Raw genomic sequence first — 23,799 nt, forward strand, 5'->3', positions numbered from 1 at the left:
TGCCATTATTTCCAACCAGCAACCGTTATTAAACTTTCTCTTATTTTCTCGTCGACATAAAACAAAGCTCAGACATACTTTTGTCCCCTGCGTGGACGAAAACAACCCATAAGTCCCGTGAAACGTCGCACTGAGGCGACGCTATAGCGCCATCTGGCGGAGAAAGGGCGCACGGCCTCACAGAGGCAGCTCTCGCTGAGTAAAGCCAATTAAAAAAGCAGTAGAAGGGTGAGTGGACATGAATGCGCCCACGAACAGCTGATCACATGATTAAGTTTAATCTGAAAACCAGTAAAGCAGCACTGGTGTTGACACAGAAGAAGCTGTTGACTCTTCGCCGTTTAAACAACTACACACCCTCACAGACCCTGCAGAGAACAGCAAACACGAGATTATAGGATTCTGTGAATACATTCACATAACTTGTAGTTTAGAATAGCTCTCCAATATTGTTCTACTGTACACCAATACTATATACATAGACGTCTTCTTCGTCTACATCATTAGAGCTGTGACCCAAAAACAATACAATCTAAAGTCTAAATGAAAGTATAGAAAGCTTCCAAATGTTAGGTAAATTATATAATCTCAACCCTAAATGATAAAGTTTACTTATATGCTGTTTTTTTTTCACGTAACGTAATAGACACACTTTTCCAATTTGTCCAGCAGAGGGCGCAATAGCTCCTTCAGTCCTAGCACTCTGTAGACGTCTGTGTGGAGGAAGACATGCTATTTTTCTCTGCATAGAGTGGAAAACACAACTTAGACTGAGAATGTGTGTGTCATTGTGTGACACACACACCTCAATACACATCATCCCACCATTATATGGTGCTCCGTCCAAACTGCTGTAAGATGTTCTACCGCTTAAAGGGGTGAAGTGGTCACCTACAGTAGAAGCACATGGTTTAACCTGAAACGTGATGTGGGACAATTAAATTAAATGTGCCCTGGATATTTATCACTTTTAATTTCTGTGCTGTGGTCCAATCACACGTAGGGACATGACAGCGGGTTCCTCCTGTCTGTTTGACATTGGCAGTGAGGTTGGTCCTGTGTAAGTGGAGGATGGTTACAGGATGTGGATGGGGCCAAAGTGCCCGATCAGTGAAAACTGAGACGAGCAGCGTCCCATCCGTCCTGCCAGGGAGCAAAGAAGTCCTGATTCCCCATCAAACGAAACTCAAAATCTCACAAGTGAAGAAGAAGGAGTCTCCATCATTTCAAATGGATCCACTTGCAATTATGTAGATTAAAAACTACATTTTCTTCTTACTTTAATGCAATTCCAACACGACACATAAATAAACACATACTTGTTTTACAAGGCAGCACCCCCTACCGAACCTTGAACCCGAGGAACACGCTGTATAAAAGCAGATTTGTCCGAAGCTGGGTTTGGACCTGTGCCGAACTCCCGTCAGATCAAATATAAAAATAGAAATGACACAGGCTCAGAAATCCTCGGGGACTGGGCTCTGTAAAAAGTGCGGGTCTTGCATAATTTATCAGGGAAGCTGTAATCTATCCACCCGCGTGTCCGCGCGTATGGCTTTGTGTACAGTCCACGATCATGCCGTGAATCCAGAATCCGAGGGATTTTTGCGCCTCGGATGCCGTCGGAGCTTCACGTCCCGGAGCCCGGAGCAGCTGGCGGAAGATGTCGGGACGAGGCGCCGCCTGCAGTTGACGCCTCGACCCGAGGAACGGGGGCTTCTCAGCCACGTTGGGCTGCGCTGTCTGGGACCCACGTCCCCCGCGGATGTCCCTGACGAATTCCAGCGTCTTTCTGCTCAACGAGGTGGGTCCGCCCGCAGCTTCTCTCTAGTGGTGGAGCGCTCCGAGCGGGCACGAGGCTCCGGAGCCTTTAACGGCATCGTAACGAGGCAGGTGGCGATAATTACAGCGGACAGGCTGACCTGGAGTCTGCCACTGCGCAGCACGGCAGCCTCGCTGTGCGTCGGCTTGTAGGAGTTGAGACAGATGAGCTGGGTCCCAAATTATATAACACCTGCTGTAGATCTGCTGTGTATTAACTGTACTATTAATAACATTAATAGTAAAATTATTAACTGTACTATTAATAACATTAATAGTAAATTTATTAACTGTACTATTAATAACATTAATAGTAAATTTATTGACTGTACTATTAATAACATTAATAGTAAATTTATTAACTGTACTATTAATAACATTAATAGTAAATTTATTGACTGTACTATTAATAACATTAATAGTAAATTTATTAACTGTACTATTAATCACACCATGCTGTTCTCAAGGAATAATAATATTTACAGCAAGCAATTAAAAAGGGACAAACGGAGTCTGGAAAAAAACAAAAATCACAGTTAAAATCACAGTTAATATCATTAAAAACTCACACAGTTCAGACATGATTTTGCTCTTGATAAATTCACTGTCTTCAAAGTAAAACTGATTCTATTATTATCATCAGGCGCAGTGTGATGAAAGAGCAATGCAAGAAGTAACAAAGCCTTTCATCTTTGTTGTTCTGGTTTGTTTTCGAACCTGAATTAACAGTCAAGTCAAGGTTTCATGAGGATGGACTGACAGAACCACACACACACACACACACGCACACACACACACACACACACACACACACACACACACACACACACACACACACACACACGCAGACCTTTAACTCTTTGAACTGTGACTTGCTGGTGAGCTAATCCCTGATCCGGGACGCCAGCAGGTTCTCCATCTGCATCTCTGCGAGCCCCGTTTCCCACCCGGAGGGTCTGGAACGCGTTAAAGGTGTAGGGAAAGTCAAAACCCGACGACTCGGATCGCTCCGCCGGCGTCTCTCCTCCAGAGAAGCACGATGATGGGATCATTTGCTTCACAGTGTGTCTGGTAGGCGAACGGCGAGGGGCCCATTCTGTCTCTGTGAGCTAAATTCATCCTGTGCACTGGGCTGCTAAAACTCTTCCCAGCGCCTCAGTCAGACCCCGTATGAGGCTCCGAGTGTGACGCTCTGCATGAAAAATATGGTAAAACAATGCCTGTCGACTGTTACAGTGAGTTGTGTAACGCCGCGAACCGAGCAGGAGATTAAAATCCTCATTCACAGAGCACGGCTGCAGATCTGTGGTGGAGGCTTGAATGTCACACGTGGTTCAGAAAGTGTTAAAGGTCACATCACACAGTGAAGCGTGCGAAGCGTGTGTGTGTGTGTGTGTGTGCGTGTGTGCGTGTGTGTGTGTGTGTGTGTGCGTGTGTGTGTGTGCGCGTGTGTGTGTGCGTGCGAGCGTGCGTGTGTGTGCGTGTGTGCATGCGAGCGAGCGTGCGTGTGTGTGTGCGTGCGTGTGTGTGTGTGTGTGTGTGTGTGTGTGTGTGTTTGTGTGTGTGTGTGTGTGTGTGTGTGTGTGTGCGTGCGCGTGCGCGTGTGTGTGTGTGCGTGCGTGTGCGTGTGCGTGTGTGTGTGTGTGCATCCTCATCATCATCACCCTCCTTCTCCCTCCACTTCAAGCAGGCATCAGGCCCGTACCCGCTCCTGAAACCTCATGAAAGGCTTTGGCAGCAGCCAGGTGTCATCTTCCTCAACTGCGCAAAAATTAAAGCGCAGCATCCCGGGCGCCTTAAAATAGACCCTCATCCATAATGCACCGGCAGCGGGGCGGCCCGCCGAGGCGCTCGCTCTCAGACGGACGGACAGACATCTGCACTCAGTGCTCGGGTGCAGCTCCCGAACTGCAGCAACCGCGCAGTCCGACGCCCAGACCTGCATCCGTTCATGTTTTATTCACATCTTCGGCTCGGGCCGAGTTCGAATGGGTGCCTCCGCATCCCTCTGTTCTGTATTTCGCATCCGCTATGAATTATGGATCTTCGCTGGCGACTTCCACGCCGCCCGTGGTCGCGGCTTCGTCTCGGGCGCGTTCGCGTCCTCGCGGCGCCACAACGCATGCACTCAAGTGCTGACCAGCTGTCAGAGGAGCCTCTGCAGTCGGTGAACAGGGGGCCGCCCTGGGGACCCCCACATATCAAACACTGACATCTAACACGATTTCCATACCCCCTCATCACCACAAGACTCTCCTGCTCCTGAGGCAACACACACAGACCACACAACATGGAAGACAGAGGAGCGATGAGGAGATAATGGCATCAGAGATTCTGTCGCCTTCATGCCACTGATGATGCTCAGTTAAAAGTCCAAGATTTGTGTCCAGGGCTTCAGTCTGAACCATTAGAGTGTCCGGAGCGCGCACACTTAACACGCACTCACAGACACAGAGTCCCATTGGACGGGCAAGGTAGAGATGAAGGAGGGAGGAGGAGAGAGGGTGGGAAGGAGGATATGCAGAGCAGAGAGAGCCTCGCTGACGTAGCTCAGGGTTGTGTACCGAGTGGTGGAGAATATGAGGGGGGGTGGAGGGAGGGGGAGAGAGAGAGAGAGATGCTGCTTAGAAGCATGCTACAGTGCAGTTCAGTGTTACCCGGCAGAAAGAGAGAGCACCATGACTGACTAACGGAGGGCGTGAGCCACAGAGACGCACGGGGAGTGTGCTCTCCCACCTCCAACCGAGTGAGTATGCGGCCGCCGCTTCTGCATCTTCTGCTCATGTCCGCTAGACACTGCTCTGGATCTGTAGGTGACGCTGGCGGAACGCATCGGGGGGTTCCTTCATGCAAACCGGGCCCGTGTTTCAACTCCGCTTGTCTAATTTTGACCGAAAGTTGTGAAGAACTGTATTGATGCGACGGGAGCGGCAAATTTTTTTTTACTTGACAGGAGAAAACAAACAAAATGTATGTGTGTGTGTGTGTGTGTGTGTGTGTGTGTGTGTGTGTGTGTGTGTGTGGGACGCAGGAGTGGCAGTAAAGCAGAAAATGGCATTTAGTGCAGTTGTGTGACAGAGGAGCGCTGGTGGGAAGCTGTGGGCTCACTCACGGGCGTTCGTGCGCTTCCTTGTGGGAGGGAGGGGGGAGTGCATTTGGAACTGCTGGGCTTCCTGTGTGGGGTCAATTAAATACTGCATGAGACAGAGCACTAAAAGCCTGTGAGGAACGGAGTGCATTGTGTGTGTGTGTGTGTGTGTGTGTGTGTGTGTGTGTGTGTGTGTGTGTGTGTGTGTGTGTGTGTGTGTGTGTGTGTGTGTGTGTGTGTGTGTGTGTGTGTGTGTGTGTGTGAGTGTGTGTGTCTATTATGCCGTGATTAAATCTCATCAACCAGCAGTGCTGGGAGGCCCAGCGAATTCCAGTTCCATCTTTCCAGCTCTTCTTCCCCTCGGAGCGATCTTGACGCGATGCTCTGTGTGTGTGTTTTGGTGCGGGACGCCTCCCGCTTCCTCGCGTGTCTTCCTTGGCCTTCTTGGCCGTAGCGTCCGTAATCTGCATGCACACAGTGACCTTTCCCGTCATAAACACACACAAACAGCTGTGTGTGACGCAAACGGAGCGCCGCGCTGCCGTGCGACAGCTGCAAAGTGCAGGTATGTAGGGCAGCATTACATATTGATAAGCCCCGCGTTCCCTCCGTTAACGCAGCCTGCTCGTCAAGACGCACCAATTAGGCCCGACCCGAGCCCGGAGCCTGAATCAGGTCAGCTTCTAACAAACACAGGGCTCTGGTGGAGGATGCGGCAGCTCCATCGGCTGTTCCAGGCGTTATGTGGGTTAGCGGCAGCCTCTTTGCACTTTGAAGCAGTTTGGTGAAGTCAGGTTAAGGGATCCCCGCGGGGGGGGGGGTCTAACGTCAGAGCATGGAGGGCATCAGTCTGAGGGTGCTCCTCTTCCTGGATGATCCACCTCCGCCTGTGATGCAGCGCACAGATAACACGATAGCTCTGCTCGGAGACGGGTGACGGCCGCATTCTGCAGAATCGGTTGGAACGATGTCTTCCAGGAGGTCTTAGTTTCCAGATGGCACACACACACACACACACACACACACACACACACACACACACACACACACACACACACACACACACACACACAGGAACCCTTTGTCTGGGAATGAGGCTTCATCCAATTGGACGCTTATTGTGGGACTATATGAAGGAGGCCGCGTTATGAAGTACAGCTGCCGGGAGGATTGAACATGTAATATCATTCTTCAGGAAGGAAGCGAAGTGAGGGACGCCGTGCTGTACAGCATGTGCTGCAGCGCCTGCGTTCTGCTGGATCCGGCGCCGGTGAACGTAGCCGAGCCGGGTCTCAAATGTGCTTTGCTCCTTTGGAGGGAATTCATCAAAACTCTGTGAACTTTGACGGTCCTCCTCTCCCCGCTGCCAACCGCAGCATGAGATGGGAGGAGTATAAGGAGCCCGGAGCTATATTTAGACCCGGCGAACAGCAAAATGTGAGAAAAAACAGGTTCTGCTGTTCGTATCGGCTCCTTTTGATCCAGTCCTCTCTCTCTCTCTCTCATCTTCCTTCTTTCATCTCGCTCTCTAACCTTCTCGCTCGTGCCTCCATCACTCATTCCCTTACGTTGGCGAGGAAACCGGCTCAGTCCGTCACCGCGTGTGGGCATCGCTGTGTGAGACGCCGCTTTGGTCCACGCCCGTCTCACGGATGCCGAGAACAGCAGAGCGGCAGCATCCTACCCGTTCCCCGTGGCGTCCCGGGGACCCAGGCCCCTGCGTGCGCCTGCTTCCCTTCAGTTTTAAAAAGAGAAAGAGCTGGAAAGAGAAATGTCGCCCGGAGACGCGTTTGGCTAAAAGCTCCGGTGGAGTGCACTTAATGCTGGAGCGGCAGCAGCTGAATGAGGCCGGGTCGAGTGTGTGCCACCGCTATAATGGAGACCGGGGCGGGGGTCCTCCTGCCTGGGGCGGCCCGAGGAGCGGGTGAGCAGCACCGGGAAGAAGCCCTGGTCATTAACTGGACCCAGCGCTGCGTTTCAGCTTCAGCTTCCTGTCAGGAGAACGGCGCCGGACACGGCCCGATTCCCCTCACCCAGCCTCCTCAGCCTTAGTTCACTCTGAGCCATTAATGCTACTGGCTCCACGACTTCACATCCCTTGTTTTCTCTCATTTTTCCAAGTATATTCGGTAGAATTGTTGATTTTGCCTCTGGAGGCTTAGCTGGACTCAGCGGAGGCAGCGAGGAGGTTCCAGGTTCCCGCATCCACCCAGCATCCAGCTGTGAAGCACTCAGACCGAGCTTTAGGAGCATCTCACTTTAGGAGCATCTCAGCATCTCAGCATCCCCTCTCGTCTTTGACCGTGTCAACAATCTAGGAGACGGCCCATCTGTTTAATGTCATAGATTTGAGCTTTGTTGTCCCAACAATCTTATTTTAGCTCACTTCATTTGGTCTTTTTGCACTGAGGCCTGGAGGACAGCGTCCGTCAGGGCTGGTTCTTGCTGTAGAGGGCGGGTCGTCGGCAGTGTGCATGCTTCCCTCTGCTGGCGACAGCGCGGCCCCCCGGCAGGACTTCCTGTACGTGGAGGAGCTCTGGATCGCCTCCGAAGGCAGCTGCGGCGCCAGTGGGTGTTGTTGCTTGAATCACAGCGAGCTCTGGGCTCAGCAGACACATTAGCGCTGCTCCAACACCGAGACCCGATCGGCCGTGATTGCATTAGACTCCACTATTGATCAGCGTGTGTGTGTGTGTGTGGTGAGCAGCAGGGGTTGGACGTGGAACCTCTGCGCTGAGTTGAAATGCAGCTTAGAATTATCATTATTTAAACCACAGTTACGATGTTAAGGCTCTTTACAGTAGGTGGAGACCAATTAACAAATGAAATAAATGCAACCTTTTGGCGCCTCGGATGAGAAAGCTCAGAGTTTCAGCGTATCTGCTGAGAGGAAACGGGTTCAGATCCAGTGATTGCGTGTAGCGAGCTACAGTAACAGCACCGTATCTGATCCCCCGCTTCAAACCCCGGACGTTTCTGCAGGATTCGCAGCGAGCAGCGAATCCTCGGCTCAGACCTGCCTGACAGGAGCCTCACATTCTGGCCACAGTCTGAGCCTGAGGCCGCGGGGCCATCGGCGTCTGAGCGCATCCGGCCTCTGCATCCATCTGTGCAGATCTCTGAGCTTTAATTAGGTTTTGTTTCTTCGGATTCAGCTCCACCTCTGGCAGCCTTTGATATTTAAATGATATGCACAAAGTCTGCTCTGGATTCAACCGCTTCTTGTTTTGCTGTTTTTCGGGGGGAGGTGGAGACAAAGAGCGAAAAAGGGGACAGAGACAGAAACAAAGGGAGCAGGCGACGCAGTGTGTTTTATGTTAGTTTGGAAGGAAGGAAACTTTTATTCAGTTCATCAGAAACTCAAAGAACGCTATAACATTTTAATGGACTCCTTTAGGGACTGAGCCTCTCTGGCAGCAGCGTAACGCACACGTCTCCTCTCCCTCAGGGTTCAGCCGATTCCTACACTAGTCGCCCCTCTGATTCCGACCTGTCCCTGGAGGAGGACCAGGAGGCGTCTCGGCGTGAAGCCGAGCGCCAGGCTCAGCTACAGCTGGAGAGAGCCAAGGTGAGAGACCGGGGTGGGCCCAGCATGGGGGGGGGGGGCGAATCTGCTCACTTTAACTGGATTTCTGCATATTTTACCCCAACAGTCCAAACCAGTAGCGTTCGCAGTAAAAACCAACGTGAGTTACTGTGGAGCCCTCGATGAAGATTGTCCCGTCCAAGGTGCTGCTATTAACTTTGAAACCAAAGAATTCCTGCACATTAAAGAGGTCGGTCGCATTTCTGCCACTCTGGCTCTGCAGTATTTGGCTCCAGCAGAAAGCGCTCGTGCGCCGGTGCTGCTGGTGTCACGGGGCTGTTCTCCTGTCGTGCAGAAGTACAACAATGACTGGTGGATCGGGCGGCAGGTGAAGGAAGGGGCGGACATCACTTTCATCCCGAGCCCCGTGAAGCTGGAGGCCATGCGGATCAAGCAGGAGCAGAAGGCGGCGGCGAGGTCAGAGGTCACGCCGGCCTCCGCTCAGGCCTCTGGCCGCGCATCTCTGCCAGCGGCGTCACTATCGCACACATGACACGCTTCTCTCGGTGACATAACGGCCTCACGCTGGTGTTTGTCGGTTTCGAGGCCCCGCTTTCTAAATTGCCTCCTGAGGGACTTTGTGCATAATGAAGGCTTGCATTATGTTTCTCTGCAGGAAAGGAGGCAACGCGTCGTCGGGAGGCTGGAGGTCCACCCCACCATCTGCAGGTAGGTGAGACCGCAGACGCTGCCACAAGGACTGAACGGGTCAGAGACCACTGATTGACTGAAGCCTCCCCTTAAACATAGCAGGAGTCAACTCCTATTGAAACAAACACCGAATGCACATCAGAGCAGAGAAACGGTCTGGTCTTTGTAATGTATTCATGTGCGGCCTCTACTTCCTGCTGAACTAATGACACACCGCAGCCTTGCTAATAGCGTTCTCCTCTCGCCTAATGCCTTTTCTGTTTATTCTGAAGCCAAGCAGAAGCAGAAACAGGTACGATGCCGATTCAAATTACGAATGCCTCGTTGTCGCCTCATGGCCCCAGTGTTAATGAGTGTATGTGTGTGTCTGTGCAGACCGAGCACGTTCCCCCGTACGACGTGGTCCCTTCCATGCGGCCCGTGGTTCTGGTGGGCCCTTCGCTGAAAGGATATGAGGTGAGGCGCCGGTCGGCTGCTCTTAATGGGCCGTTATGGCCTCAGATGGAAGCTGAGATGGATCCACGCGCCGCGGTTCTGTTCGCTGTGTGAATGCGTCTGAATGCTCTGTGGGCGCGTCTGTTCCGGTTCCATCTGGGTCCTGTTTGTCGGCGCCGCGCAGACTCGCTGGGCGTGACCCTGCAGGGAAGCCGTCTCACAGCCATTATCCGGTTAGCGCTGGCGCTAAATAAACGGCGCGCGAGAGGCGTGAGATGCGTGAGATTCACCGTCTTCCTGCCGGCGAACACGCTGAAACACGAAGCGCGTCGTCGAACAGCGCTTCTCAGCGCTTCTTCGCCGCTTCCTCTCTTCCGCCGCTGCACCGTCTTCGGGCCAAGTCGTGTTTCGCGTGTGAAATATTTACGCGTCGCCGTGGGACGAACACCAGCCGCTCCTCGTTATCCTCCTCCCTGCTTCTCTCGGCCTCTCATTCCACAGTCCATCCATTTTTCAGGGCTGTTTGAAAATAGACTGTCTCTCTGACAGTCTAACTTGCAATGACATCATCCATGTAAATGTTTACTGTTGAACGCTCAAGTATATTGTCTTTTTCGCTTTCGATCACACGCCTCATCGCTTTCCTAACGCGTCTCCTCTCCTCCTTTCTCCTCGGTCGCCCAGGTAACAGACATGATGCAGAAAGCCTTGTTCGACTTCCTGAAGCACAGATTCGACGGCAGGTTGGTACCGCCGCGCCTCGCCCTCCGCAGCCGCTCGTGGGACCGTGCCTCTCACGTTTCATGGTCCACGGGACACATGATGATGACGGCTTATTTTTAGCTCCCAGAGAATGCGAGTTTGTCTCGTCCCTTTGAAATGGAGCAGCTGATAAGATGCTTCTTCCGTAGGATCACTATCACGCGCGTGACTGCTGATCTGTCGCTGGCGAAGCGGTCGGTGCTGAACAAAAAGGCCATAATGGAGAGATCCAACACGCGCTCCAGTCTGGGTGAGTGGGGAAGGAAGTCGTCTAAATGCAGACGACAGCCGCCAAGAATAGAAACGCCCGTCGATGTCGCGCCTGTTTAAGAGGATGCTTCAGTAAACTGGCGTCGCACTCTGCTTGTTCGCCCGCAGCCGAGGTCCAGAGTGAGATAGAGAGGATCTTTGAGCTGGCCAAGTCGCTTCAGCTGGTCGTCCTGGACGCAGACACCATCAACCACCCAGCGCAGCTCCTCAAAACCTCCCTGGCGCCCATCGTGGTCTACGTCAAAGTGTCCTCGCCCAAAGTAGCGCAGAGTCCGCAGCTTGTGTGCCATCGAGCCTCCCTCCGTTGTCTAATGGGGCGGTCTGCTCCTCGCAGGTGCTGCAGCGGCTCATCAAGTCCCGGGGGAAGTCGCAGAGCAAACACCTCAACGTGCAGATGATGGCGGGAGACAAGCTGGCCCAGTGCCCCCCCGTACGTGGCCGCAGCCTCGGAGCCCCGGGGACGAGCGGACGCCTCACTCACGGGCCCGTCTCTCCTCTCTGCGACTCCCTCAGGAGATGTTCGACGTCATCCTGGACGAGAACCAGCTGGACGACGCGTGCGAGCACCTGGGCGAGTACCTGGACGCGTACTGGCGAGCGACGCACCTCCCGTGTTCCGCCCCCGTGAACCCGGGCCTGGACCAGAGCGTGGTCACGCCGCCGTCGGCTAACTCCAGCCAACAGGTGGGGGGGGGGGAGCAGCCGCTGCGTTATTCATTGATGTGGTTCGCCGTTAAACCGCTTGCCCTCGTGTCCCTCGTCTAGTTTTCGGAGACGCAGGAGCTGATAGAATGATCGCCGCCACAGACGCGGGTGAGTTTCCTTGTCGTCCTCCGTCCGTTTGCTGTCGGTTCTGTTGACGTCCGACGCGTCCCGCAGGAGCAGCCGCTGCTGACGGGGGTCAGACTGGGACGTCGTGGGGGCGCCACCAGGGGGCAGCAGCCCCCATCTCCGTCCACGGCCACGCCCGGGGTGAGGAGGAGAGCACGAGCTGGGGGAGAGACGCGGGGGAGGCTGGAGAGCTGCACCACACCCCCGCCCCCACCCCCCCCTCGGCCCGAGCCCCACGCTCCCACCGCCGCGCGACAACTCAGGGCCGCTTTCTGCAGCTGCAGGCGCGCTGGTGACGAACCGGCGAAGCAGTGCAGCCGCCGCGCACGCCCTCCCCCCCACCCACCCCTCCTCCCACCCCATCCCCAGCTCTCTGCTCGCACCCTGGGAGTCACGTACGTCCCTGACCCGGCGCAGCCCCTCTGTGTTCAGACACCCAGACAGGCTGGTACGCCTTAGAGCATGTTAGCACACAGTAGTCTAGTGTAAAACCTGAACTTTCCCAGTCCAGGGTCCCTGGTGTTCGTCTCCATAAACCCAGCTTCCCCGTTCCAAAGACAGCAGAGTCCCAGTAGACAAACGCTGTGTCTTCCATCTCTTCCATCGCCGTCGTTCCACTTGTAAAAATCTGTCTGGGAGAGACACCCAAAGATGAAATTCACCTCCTTTATCGCTTTTTCTTCCTCTTCTTGTTATTCCTGTAGCATTTTAAAGTCATTCTTTCTATTCAGCACAAAGTACCTTTCTGTGCTACTCTCTGTCATCCATATATTTGATCCCAGTGTAGCAGGTCACATATCCGTAGGCAGCAGTGAACCCACGTGGGACAAGCACACAGTTGCACGTCCACCGTTAATATGCGCTATATTCTGTCATAGCTGTGAATGTAGAAAGGCTTTTACAAAGACTGGATTTTCTGCAGGGGGTTGGAGACCTAAGTCCCAGAGGTCAACTACAAGGAAAATATAAGTACTCACCTAAAGTACTGTATGATTACATATGATGCAATTTGCTTTACTCACCTATACAAACTGTGGTTTCATCACATATCAATATATCTAAACCCCACTGTCAGCTTTCACAGCACACCTGATGCCTGTGAACAGCTCCTCGTCACATTAGTAAAACCGAAAGCTGGAATGACTCTTTATTCACACTAGCTGTGAAGCTGACGGGCTAAAATGAAGTCACTTGCGTCGTTCCTCCATTGTGTTAGACTTAGACTTAGACTTAAGAGAGTAGGCTCCGTCAATTATTCAATTATCTCTGGCATAAAAAAGCTGCGAGAGGGCGACCTCTGGTGGGGTATTTGTGTTATAGCAGGCCTCACGCCCAGAGCGGCCCATTGCAAGCAAATATGACACACATTAAAGACGCAGCCACATAAATTAACGACATGTATGAATTCAACTTAACTGTGTTGGCTCCTGTTTCCAACAGCTTCATCTAAACTGTGCATAACCACCAATTGTCTCTAATGTTTATTTAACCAATGTCATTTCATGTTTCACACATAAAAACGTTTTTTGGCGTTTGCTATTATCATATTTATATCTATAGAATTCAGCGAACGCAGCATCTATGTAAATACCATAATGTATGTGCATGACATATTCCTGTTTGATCACTGATCAGAGCAAAGCGACGTGCCCTACATAACCACTCCTCTGAATGCATTATCCGAGCTAATATGTACATACTGTATATTCAATATGCAAAAATTATTATTATCAAATTTCACAGGCATAACAAATGCTGACAGTGTGTGTGTGTGTGTGTGTGTGTGTGTGTTGGGTTACTGCACACAGAACGCATGTGTTCTTGTTTCTTTGAGTGATGAGGGGTTCAGACCCATCCTGCTGTAGCCATTGCTTCCTCTGACACACACACACACACACACACACACACACACACACACACACACACACACACACACACACACACACACACACACATTCACTTCTGAAGGACCAGGTTTGAGAAACACAGCACAGAACCTTTATTCAACCAAAACGGATGTGTATCAGCGCCTCCTGGTTCAGTCCATTCGTATTGCAGGAAATTTCTACAAAGGTGAATTATTATTATCCTTTTGATGTCCAAAGCACAATTTTTTACAATTATGATTTCTTATTGCGTTACACTTGCCTACAGTCTGGATGCAATACAAAGTCTGACATGGATGAGACACTAGCTGAGACTATCAAGAGATCTCCTCACTTATGATGGGGTTTAATTGCACTACTGTTGTTTATATATGTCTGCTTTATGATGCAATAAATGCACTGAACGTCACACCTCCAACAAACTAACTGACTGGTCTAATGATGATGTCAACATTCCCCGTGGTTTCTGCTAAAACAATTAGATAAACGATATCCACCGGTGTCCGATGATGATGTGTCTTTTATCGGGAGCACGTTTGAACGAAAGGGGTTAATTAATAAACAACATTATTAAGTAACATTTGGCGTCTGCAGCTTTGTTTGTGCTTTACTTTGTAATATTACCAACAGAGGGCACACGTGGGACGTGAGTGTCTCCAGGTTGTTGTGACGCTGCTGTTGAAGGATCAGTCCTCCCAGCTTGGAAAAGGAAGCTGCAGGCTGCTACAGGAGCATGACCCCTGCTGAGCACGGGTGAGGAGCATCTCGCCGGTGGCCGGAGCTGAGGACCTGACGGGTCCGAGCTAATGAAAGCAGCCTCGCGTCTGCAGGGAGACGCGGCCACCTCGCGCGTGGACCCCCGTCACGCTGTCTTTGTGCTGATGTTAATTACAGACGCTGTCAGCCACTACATGGAGGTGTGATGGTTTGAAGCTTCAGTGCAGCAGAGCCCCCCCCCCCTCCTCGCTTCCTCCCCAGCCCCGCCCTCTCCTGCTCTGGTTTCAGCCATATTGGAAGGTGTCTCTTTATGCCTGATGATTATTCACAGCCACCTGTCTCCCTCTGTCCCATCAGAGGAGCAGCCGTCGCTGTGTTCCCTGCACTTCGGGAGGTCAGAGGGAGTTCATAGCCTTTAACTTTTCTCCCCCTTGAAAATGCATTCACAGCACAGAACCCGCGGAGCTGTGACCACGGTGTCTGCGCGTCCCCGGCTCCCTCTTTAATTCATGCGTCGTCGCGCCTGCACAAGACGTCAGCAGGGAAGTGTGTTTCATGGATTAGTGCATTAAGAAAGATGGCTGGGTCTGGATTCTGGGCATGAATCTGCCTTCAGCACTTTAATCGCTTGGAGGTTCTAATGAACATTACATCACTGTGTGAGGTTTGTGTAACATTACAATGGTAAAACAAATCCAGCTTAATAACAATTATATATTATAATTATTTAATCTTACTGAAACTGTGGTTTCACAGGGAAACGCAGACAGGCCTCAGCAGGGGGTGAGTGATGTGAGGTGACAAATTGCTTTAACCCACTGGGGTGAAAATCCGCAAAGGCTCCGAGTGGAAGCAGTAAATAAATTAGCCAGTAGGCCGCTAGACGCGCTTAATTGGCCTTTATCTAATAACTCTCTCTCCTGCTTCCTAACAGTCGGAAGCGCTTTCCACACAGTAACAACCTTCAGGGTGTGAAAGTCAGTGCCTGCAGAGTCCTGACGTGACCCTGTGGACGGTCGAAGGCCGGGCCGCCTGTCAGCGTGAGCAGGAGCCCTGAGACTGACGCAGGTCAAACTGACCCCGGGTCAGCTGAAGCGCGTCTAAGTCGATAGAAGTAACATCTGCCAGTGTTCAATCCCAGAATCGCGAATCGTGTTTCCTTTTAATGTTTCAGGGAATTTCACGCCAGAAAATAATGATCATGTTTTAAAATGGAGAGTCTGAGCAGGTTTTAGGAAATTGATTCGTCAGTGCAGTGGCTGCTAATGAGTCCTCTGTGGATTGGCCTATCAGTCCCATTGTCTTCAGTCAGACGTGCCATTGATCCAGGAAAGTCAATCAAGAAGTCAAGTGACGTGAACCGCGACTGAGGCCACATCAACAGGCTAAGAACAATTAGGAGCTGGGGCTATTTGCTCATTATATCCTGTAGTTAGATCCACGCAGACCGGATGCAATTCCTTGTTTGTCTTGTGCAAACCTGGCTAATATAAACGACTCTGACTCTGATTCTAGCTGGTTAATGTAGTTTTAGGAGATGATCCCGATCTAAAATGCCGTCGTTCCGCCCGTCGCCGCTCCGTGCGCTGCCTGGATGTAGTAAAGGGACGCAGGAGCCTGTGGAGTGAGCGGAGCCTGCTCCCATTGGCTGCCGCCCGCCCGTATAAATAGCCGCAGTGGCAAATTCAATCAGATCAACTGCGGGCATCCTGCGAGAGCCAGACGCCAGGACGCTGCATCACACTGGGACCGATTCAGGGCTTTTCTGCTGCGTCTTTTCCTTTTTTGTTGTTCTTTTTTTTGGATTCCGTTCTCAACAAAGGCTGTCGCCATTATCAGCGCCATGAAGGAAAGGAGGAACACGCAGCCGCTGGTGGTCAGGTGTAAACTGGTTCTAGTGGGAGACGTCCAATGCGGAAAAACGGCGATGTTGCAAGTGTTGGCGAAGGATTGTTACCCGGAGGTACGTGCGATCCGCAAACGCGTGCGCGTGTGTGTCGGCGATGAGCACATTGTTGAGCGGTTCCCATAAGATGACGACAGGCGGGGAAGAGTCGGTGCGTCTGTTGCGCACGGCGCGGCTTCGGGTGCGCATTTTCACGACGAGGTCTATTTGGTCTGTTCTCTGCTCGTCGTGAAAATTCTTGCATCGGCGCAACATGTTCTGTGAGCAGCCGCACGCGTTCCCGTGCAGGTATGCGCGTTTAGCTCGATTTCGCCATGTGCTGGTTTTGTCCTGCGTCCGCGGCGAAAGCGTGACGCGGATCTAATGGCTCACATGTGAAACCCGTTTTTTCGCATGATCATTTGATTGACATGTCCGTGTTTGTCACCAACTGTCAACCTGTAGCGGACCGACGGTCGCCTCCTCACTAATGACTCTTGCTAATTGCTCCCCAGACCTACGTGCCCACGGTGTTTGAAAACTACACAGCCTGTCTGGAGCTGGAGGAGCAGCGAGTGGAGCTGAGTCTGTGGGACACCTCAGGTGATGATCTCCCGTCTGTCTGTGTGTCTGCCTGTCTGTCTGTCTGCCTGTCTGTCTGCCTGTCTGTCTGCCTGTCTGTCTGTCTGCCTGTCTGTCTATCTGCCTGTCTGTCTGCCTGTCTGTCTGTCTGCCTGTCTATCTGCCTGTCTGTCTGTCTGCCTGCCTGTCTGTCTGCCTGTCTGTCTGTCTGTCTGCCTGTCTGTCTGTCTGTCTGCCTGCAGCACTGACAGAGATGCTTCTGTCTCCGCTGGAACAAGAGCTGCGTCTTTGAATTTCCTCACCATGTCATTGTTTTTTTGGGGGGGGGGGTCTAATTATCACCATCCCCTCGTTCCCAGTCCGTCTCAGAATAAATAAGTTAAGATGAAAGTGATGTTTATTCCCTTGGTTGCGCGAGTATTCTCTGGAATTTCATTGTGCGCTCAAACTGCAGAGTCTCCGTCGTCTTTTCACATTTTGAAGTTGCTCCGGGTCCGTTTTCCTGTTCGTCGGCCCTCGGATGCATATAAACCTCTGATAATCTACAAGTAGCCTTTATATGTGTGTCTAATATGTGTCACTGGAAACCGGGCAGAATGGGAGTGATTATTCCGCCTCGCTGGCCTTTACTGCTGACTTTGTGCATCATATGTTCATTTACACTAAGCGTGAAAAAGAGGGTCAATGTGTCAGCGCGCATCTCCTCGGGGACGTGCGCGTTAGTGTGTTGACCTGAATACAGCACACGCGTGTACGGCACCTGTTGGATTCGCTGCACGCTCCGCATTCCTCTGCATCCAGACCGAGCTCGCGTGGGTCGGCGCGCGTGTCATTTGGTTCCTTTACGTAACCGGCCCAGTTGTTTGGTACTTACTGCGTCCTCCCGTTAGCGGCAACAGGACCGCGGTGCGTGTAATTCCCTCCGCAGACCAAATCCTGCTTTTTAATCCCAGACTGGACCTCGGGGCAGTGGGCCCGGTGCCGGGGGACCGCGGGCGCGCGCACAGGCATCCTGTGGAGCAGGGAGGTTTTTGTGGAGCAGCTCAGAGACCGTAGTGACCTGCATTTGCTTCCATATGTCGTTACAGCGGCGCCGTGCGGGGGATTAGGACTGAATAGAACCCCTTGTGTCCGACCCACTGCGGCCGACTTCCTCCTAAAGAGAAATTGGACCATCTGTAATTTTTCTTTGCCCTCTTATCTTATTTTTGCTTGTCATAGACAAGTCCGGCACGTGCGTGAAGTCCCCCCCCACTCTAATTCGCTGTAATTGTGTGGCACCGCGCTGCTGCCGGTTCAGGGTCTTCTCATTATCCCGACTCCCTCCCATTGATCGCATTGACCTCGTCACCGGCTGCACGCGGCCCGCGGCTCCTTCTCCCAGCTACGCCATTGGATTTACAGGCGGGAATCAATCCGCCGGCTTTAATCAGGCCGGAGGAGGGAGCGCGGCAGGCGAAGGCGGCTGTCGTCCAGCGGCTGTAACTCACCAGTAGTGAATATTGAGTCATGTTTTAGTGTCAGGGAGTGATTCACTTCCGTGCTGATAAGAAAAGAGTGTTGTACTTCCTGCAATCAATTCACCGTGAAGAAACTATTCTTGCACCCGTGTTTTTTTTTTTTTTATTTCCCAAAACAAATGAAAACTTGGTGCAGACTGCTCAAATCTGCAGAGGCCTGTGCTGCACGAGGGACTCGGGTGGATAACAATAAAGCACTGATGCGCTCCATTTATGCAAACGCACGCGCCCCCCCCTCCACCCCCCACGCGCACGCTCCACCACAAGGCCCCACGTCTTGCTTGCCAAGCCTGCTCCCACTTTGGCCCCGTTTCCACCTCAACACTTAGCTCTGGGCACCGCGGCATCAAGATGGATGGAGCCGAGCTCAGCCGCAGTAATTTGGTTATGCTCTTTTCTTTTGCTTCCTCTCCACAGTTCGCCAGACTCACCCTCCATGTTTCATGCCTCAGAAGCTCCCCATCTGTTGTGTAGAGAGAGCGAGAGAGAGAGAAGGGAAGAAAGGAAACATTTGGGCCAAGCCTAGACTCTGCGTGTGCATTGATCTGTCTACGCGAGCCATTCTCCGCGCGCTGCAATGAATAGGAGGAGGACGGGGAGAGAGGCAGACACAGGCGCTGATATTAGACTGCAGGGGGTGAAGGATTAATGGCACAGGAGGCCGCTTTGTGATCTGCCTCCGTAGGAAGCACTTCTGCTCTCCCTCCCTCTTCCTGCCACGGCGGAAGCCGCTGATTCTTCCAGGATTAGAAACCGGGTCCTGGAGCGTCAGCAGAGCGCTGCCGAGGCTGCAACGGTACCTTGAGCCGCGTCACGTGCTAATATTTAAACACATTCTGCGTGAGAGGAAATCTATTCCAGTTGAAGTTTGAGTAATAAACATAAATGCATTTCCCTCTTGACAGGCCGACTAATTTGTCAGTGCTAATTGCGAAGGTCTTGGAGCCCCGGTGCAGCTTCCCTATTGATTGATGCATTTAGATCAGGGGCCGCTTAATGCAGAATCACAGCCAGCCTGGCTTTTCCGGCGTTGGGGGGGATTTAGCAGCGTCTTATGACTCGTCAATGAGATGGCGCTGACGTCCCGGTGGTTCTGATTTTAAAGTGTCGGCGCTCCATCGTTGGACGCAGCGCTGACTCACAGAAGAGCGACTCTGGGTGGAACCTTCAGGGCACTAAAGCGTGTGTGTTGGGCAAATACAGCTGTTGGAAATAATTAGCTCTAATTAAATGTTTGTGAGTTTCTTATTAGAGACAAATCCATAATTTCTCCTTCGCGCAGCCGTAGTGCTCCAGCCGCGGCTTTGTTCCTTTGCGGCAGTGTTTACTCTCTCCAGGACAGTGAGCCCTGAGGAATTTCATCATCACAGCTTGTCATTATTCCACTCACAGCGCTCGGCAGCTGGCAAATTCAGCTTTACCCTTTGATAATGTGGAGAATCATTAAGTATTCATGAGCCTGGTCTGTAAGGACGCATCCGTGTGCTTTTTCACAGTTTTTTTTTTTTCACATTGTTTACTACGCTGTGAGTGAATTAGGCGCGTTGTGTAAGATCTAATGATTACACAGGTTGCTTTTGTTATCTGTAGCTATATGAGGAGCTGGATCTCTGCTGGGATTCACACGGAGCCTAAAGTAAACATGTTAATCCCATTGAGCAGCTCCTCTTCTGTTTCATCCCGTCACAGATAAGATCACCTCGAGCTGCTGCCAGGCGTGTGTGTGTGTGTGTGTGTGTGTGTGTGTGTGTGTGTGTGTGTGTGTGTGTGTGTGTGTGTGTGTGTGTGTGTGTGTGCGCGACGGACGCATTTCTGGGGCGTCCACAGCGCATGAATGTCCCCAACAGTGGGTGGGCGGGCAGTTCGCAGTGTAAAATGATTGATTGGCAGTTAAGGCGAGCCTTTATTGAGAGGTGGGAGGAATGGCTGATGTGGAGGGTGAATTCCAAGGCTGTTGCTGTGGTAACAGGGACTGGAGGTACTGCGCACAGAGCACAGGGGTTTTTTTGGGAGGGGGTTTGGTTTACTTCTGATCATGAGCAGTAACGTCTGCCTGCTCTCATCGCTCCGCCGTAAAAATAAATAACGAAATGCAGTGACGACTCTGTGATGCCAGCGGGCGAACGAGCGGCTCCAGGTTCAGGAAAGAGACGCCAGCGTCACATTGTTCCTACAGCTGTACTCACTGCAGCTTCAACACACATTTTCAGTCTACCTAGCTTCATAGCGATCGATACCTAAAATAAATTAATATAATTAAAAATAAACCTGTTTTTTTTTTATTTAAATCCTAGGATTAGAAGTTACAGTTTTTGTTGTACATTTACAAGGATCTCCAAATACCTGGAAGTGTGTGTGCATTATTGTCAAACAGTGGAATGATGATGATGTTCTATCCTCTTAGGTTCCCCATATTACGACAATGTGAGGCCTCTGTGCTACAGCGACTCGGATGCAGTGTTGCTGTGTTTTGACATCAGCCGCCCCGACACCGTAGACGGGAGTCTGAAGAAGGTAACGCCTTCTGTAACCGCAATCAAACTCCTAATGTGGATTGGAAACATTATTTCCTGTACCTTTTTTATTTATTTTTTGCCTGACTTTCGTGCTTCTTTGTAAATATTCTATCCACAGTGGAAAACCGAGATCCTGGACTTCTGTCCCAGCACGCGTATCCTGCTCATTGGCTGTAAGACGGATCTGCGCACGGACGTGTGCACGCTGATGGAGCTGTCCAACCAAAAGCAGACTCCCATCGCCTACGAGCAGGTGAGTAAGTCCGAACCCGTCGACTTCGGCGTCCGTCTCCCATCGGCCGCTCCCTTCATGTGTCCCGTCTCCGCAGGGGGCCGCCATGGCCAAGCAGCTGGGCGCCGAGGCCTACCTGGAGTGCTCGGCGTTCACCTCGGAGAAGAGCATCCACAGCGTCTTCCGCACGGCGGCCATGGCCTGCATCAACAAGCTGCAGCCGCTCCCCAAGCCCAGCCCCACCCGCCGCCTCTCCAAAAGACTGCTCCACCTGCCCAGCAAGTCCGACCTGCTCTCCTCCACCTTCAAGAAGGAGAAGGCCAAGAGCTGCTCCGTCATGTGAGTGGGGACCCCCTGGGTTACGGCTCTGTGCGACCCCGGCCCCCGCCTCTTTGGTCTCGGGGAAGGGGGGGTGGGCACGATGGTTTTATCAGGGGCTTCCTGCTGAATCCTTCCCTCACCCCCCCACAAACCAAACGCCCCTCAGAAGAGGTGGACACACTGCTGTCCACTTGCTCCTGAACCTTGTCAGCGCACATTCATCTTCTCCCACAACTGTTAATCTTGCTTTCAAACAATATCCGTGGAGGTATGATCCTCGAGCTGTCATTTCTTCACATTGTAAACAGTATGCAACTATAACGGTGTGACATCTGTCTGACTTTACTCTTTTTAAGGCACATGTTGATTCTGTCCACATTGGAAATGTGCAACGCGTGCCGTTTTGATCTCGTGACGTAAATGCCTCTCAGACAAATCAATGGATATTTTTCTAAGTGCGACACTAAACCCAGCATGAACCTGTCAGGGGTTAGCCTGACCCTGTGCATCCTGCTTAGCGAGGCGTGACGCGGCTCGTGGCTCCGCCCCCGTTCGGGAGCGCCGGGGCGGGCCGCGAGCCGGTGCCGCCGCGTGGATGGCGGTCCAGACTGCGTGGAGGCGTGGCCCCGGGCGGCTCCGCCTCAGTGGAGGAGGCTGAAGTAGCTGCAGAAGCGATGGCGCTAGAGAACGAGGGCTTCCGGCGTCTCTGCTGTTGGAGTCTATCCTGAAACCTCCAAATTTGGCTTCTGGGGCAGATCTTTTATTAGACACAAATAAGACTGTGGTTACCGGGGCGGTTCCGCGCTGTAATTCCTGACTGGTTCTCGATGCCAGCCCATGTGCGGCTCTTCCATGCAGACGCTCCACTAAAGTCAGCATGTAGTTTCAAAAAAACGACTCCCGTGATTTGTAGCATTGTGTTGTTGACGCCGCTTCAACACTTCTCTAATGGGACGCAGCTGCAGCCAAATGCCTTTCATCTCCTTTTCCCAGAGGTCACCGGGGTTCTATTCGACTCCTGTAAGATGCCTGTGGATCCAATGTAGCAGCCCCAACGTGACGCTCCTCTTCCAAAGCGACTCCAGTCCTCGTGTTCGTACACTCTATTTACCTCCAATAAGCGCTACTTTACTGTAGAATGCAGCGTCAGCAAACGTGTGACCGTCGTTTCTAAGCTTAAATCTCTGGCTTCATGGTTGCGCGCGTGCGGCATCGATCTCTGTGCTTCGAACCATAAAGCAATAAGGATTTAAGCGCTTTGTGATGCAAGGTAACGCGTGTGGCAATAAAGACGCAGCTTTGTGATTCCCGTCATGCTGTAATAAGCGCTCAGCGGACGTCCGTGTTCGGCTGAAACCATCTCCGCTGTAAAGAAGCTGATGCTCTGTGATCGCCTCCCCTCCTCTGTGAGCAGCCTGATGTCTAGACCAACCAACGACGACCAATGGGAGAGTGGTCTTCGAGTTGGACGCGCCGGACTCAGTCCGTTTTACATAATGGTTAAAAAAAAAAAAGTACTGAGGAATTGGAAAATATACTTTAAAAGTGCAACAATCATCTTGTAAAGTCTTTGTAAAAACGGGAGGGAGGTGGAACCAATGAAATGACGGAGTGAACTCACATGCACAGGCTGGCCCTGTCCAAAAAGAACAAAGATATTTTTCCATTCTTCATTTTTTATTTATTTATATTTTGTATTCAATGGCATGCTGTGGGTCCCGGTGATGCTGTTTGAGCCGTGGACTGTCCCCTCGAGTGGTGATTTGCACAAAGGCTTCCAGTTCATGGTCGCACCAAATTCCTCGACATTGCCTAGCAACAGTTCAGCACAGGAAGCGGAGCGACTGGCTCTGTGGCCGTGGACGGAGACGGTTGGCTCACAAGCACATCCCCACATCCATTATTACGGTGTCAGGTACGCATTGTGTGCGTGCGCGTGTGTGTGTGTGTTGTTTTTTTTCGCCAGGCTTGTTGAATAAAACATTTCGCGATACGTTTCTTCGGGTTGAGGAGCTGATGCCAGACCTCTTGCTGGTGAACGGATGGGAGAGGTGGCTCACAGACCATTAATATGCAGCCTTTGTGTTGTAGTCAGTGTTTGGTACAGTGGTGCAGTCAAACCTAAGCATGTCCTATTAAAGTTGTATGATTGTACATACTGTATGTCTTTTGTTTTGTAACCAGTCAGACGCTGTTGATGCAGGTATTTATTTGCTGCTCTGTTTCCAGATTGACACGTCTAAATCTATTTTGACGTTTATTTCTACGTTGGTTTTTTGTTTTTGCTGTGTTAAATAAAGCTTTCCTTGTCTGACACTCGCATGTTTGTTCCTTTTGTTGTTAAGGTCAGATGTTAATTATTTACCTTGATAACACAATATTGGCCTTGTATTACTGTAGGCGTTAACAGTCGCTGTGTAGGTGCTGCTCCCCTTTCACTGCTAATAACTGCATTAGTGCTGAGCTCGTCTCATTATTGATGCTGTCATTTTCTATTACTTCATCCCTTAAGTTGTGATGATCAGGGAGTTGTAATCAGAGTCAGATGTGTAATTACTTGACAAATGCTCAACAGCATAATTATGATTTAGGTGTGTGTTTACAAAAAGAAACCAACCTGGATCAGTGGATCAGCTCAGACTGATCGACGGCTTGGACTCTGCAAGTCTTCACTCTCCATCTTTTTGGCGTCTGCC

At 51.5% G+C, this 23,799-nt stretch overlaps 2 protein-coding genes across 2 annotated transcripts; both read left to right on the forward strand.

Annotated features, from left to right (window-relative positions):
• Positions 1-1,496: 1,496 nt before the first annotated feature.
• On the forward strand, positions 1,497-13,908 carry cacnb3b (calcium channel, voltage-dependent, beta 3b). Its single transcript, XM_029157042.3, has 14 exons — positions 1,497-1,804; positions 8,358-8,477; positions 8,563-8,685; positions 8,791-8,912; positions 9,112-9,164; positions 9,419-9,438; positions 9,522-9,602; positions 10,266-10,324; positions 10,493-10,593; positions 10,722-10,873; positions 10,948-11,043; positions 11,127-11,297; positions 11,379-11,426; positions 11,493-13,908. Exons 1-13 carry the CDS (start codon positions 1,766-1,768, stop codon positions 11,406-11,408), a joined length of 1,167 nt encoding a protein of 388 aa, XP_029012875.1. The 5' UTR covers positions 1,497-1,765; the 3' UTR covers positions 11,409-11,426; positions 11,493-13,908.
• A 1,822-nt stretch (positions 13,909-15,730) lies between these two features.
• Positions 15,731-23,419, forward strand: rnd1b (Rho family GTPase 1b). The gene is made up of 5 exons (XM_029157012.3): positions 15,731-16,010; positions 16,448-16,535; positions 20,439-20,548; positions 20,669-20,803; positions 20,880-23,419. Exons 1-5 carry the CDS (start codon positions 15,891-15,893, stop codon positions 21,123-21,125), a joined length of 699 nt encoding a protein of 232 aa, XP_029012845.1. The 5' UTR covers positions 15,731-15,890; the 3' UTR covers positions 21,126-23,419.
• The last annotated feature ends 380 nt before the right edge of the window (positions 23,420-23,799 follow it).

The sequence above is a fragment of the Betta splendens genome, chromosome 7 (assembly GCF_900634795.4).
Source record: "Betta splendens chromosome 7, fBetSpl5.4, whole genome shotgun sequence".
NCBI classification, from domain to species: Eukaryota; Metazoa; Chordata; class Actinopteri; order Anabantiformes; family Osphronemidae; genus Betta; species Betta splendens.